We start from the raw sequence: 1,375 nt of genomic DNA on the forward strand, positions 1-1,375 counted from the left end.
CTTCTATATAGATTAAAGTGGTATAGAGAGAAAATAAATTTTTTTATAGTTATTTTTTATTATTTTATTGTTATTCAAAGTGTGGGTCCTATCTTTTTCAATCTCTCTTTTATTCCATAAAAAAAAAATCTGTAAACTTACATCTTTACCTTATAATTCACCTGCTAATAATAGCATGTGGTGGTTGAATTGTTAAAAAAAATAAAAAAAAATAAGAAAAATCCATAAAAATGAGAAAAGCAAAAAAGAGGATTCCAGTATTCCACATTGATAGATGTAAACAAAAAGGAATGGAACAGTGTGAATGGAGATGCCCTTGATTAATTGTTTGAAGGGCCCCCATTTGTCAGACACATCACATCACAGAAGGCCCCTCCTCTCTTTCCTGGCCTGCTTATCCCAATTTACCCAACTTGGTATTAATTCCTCACCACTAACAAAATTCTTCTTCATCCCCTCCAATTATTAACAATAACCTTCCTAACATATCAGCCATGCCCCCCTTTTTATTAGTTTCTAGACAAAATTAATCAAATAATAATAATAATAATAACAATAATAATTTACATCTTATTTATTTGCTCAAGATTTATTTCGGCTACCTCTCTTTATTATTTGCAAATTTTTTAACATACAATTATGTGCTTATTATTATGATGATGATGACGATCACGATGATATGAGTCGTGACGTGCACATTAATGTGATTGCGGGGTAGTGTTTGTGTTTGGTTTTCTTGTGAACACTATTGGTGGATTTCTGAGGCCACAGTCCTTGCCCAAAACCGAAGGTGTTTCTTCATGTTGGAAGCTGAACAGGCCTTTGGGATTTTCAGACTTAGTAGCGGTGAATCGGGTCTCTTTATTAGCCATGCTTCTGATAGATATGGCCTCATGATAACTCTCTTTTCCTCCTCATCACTCTCTTCTTTCTCTCCATTTTCTACTTCTTCTTCTATTAGTTGCCGTTGTGTGTGCCGTTTAACTTCAACATTCTGATTTTGCAATAAACCAAGTCTTTGCAATCCTGGTACAATGCTCATCATCCATGGGCTTAGAGTTTCCTTCTTGAATATGAACCCAAGATCCATAAAACCCTTCACCTCATCCAGTTCTAGTTCTCTCAATGTCTTGCAACTCATCGATTTCTCAAGTTTATTACTTTCACTAGAAGTAGTAGCATGGTTTCTGAATCTTCTGTAACGGTGTTGAGAGGACGGTGATGATGAATGTGAACGAATTCTATTAGCCAAAATCTTCACTCTTGCCGACCTTTCTTTCTTGTTTTTGTTGATTGTTGAACCACCCTTGTGCATTCAAACAAAAAGAATAACATAAAGAAGAAGAAGAGACAAAAAATATATATTAGTTGGTTT

At 34.5% G+C, this 1,375-nt stretch overlaps 1 protein-coding gene across 1 annotated transcript in view; it reads right to left on the minus strand.

The window, feature by feature from the left end:
- The window catches only part of LOC107646815, a 2,154-nt gene continuing 1,352 nt past the window's right edge, over nt 574-1,375 (minus strand). The window contains exon 2 of the mRNA XM_021105499.1: nt 574-1,316. Coding sequence (XP_020961158.1) covers nt 746-1,316 — 571 coding nt within the window. The 3' untranslated portion in view covers nt 574-745. The remainder of the gene's footprint in view (nt 1,317-1,375) is intronic.

The sequence above is a fragment of the Arachis ipaensis genome, chromosome B06, assembly GCF_000816755.2.
Source record: "Arachis ipaensis cultivar K30076 chromosome B06, Araip1.1, whole genome shotgun sequence".
Taxonomy (NCBI): Eukaryota; Viridiplantae; Streptophyta; class Magnoliopsida; order Fabales; family Fabaceae; genus Arachis; species Arachis ipaensis.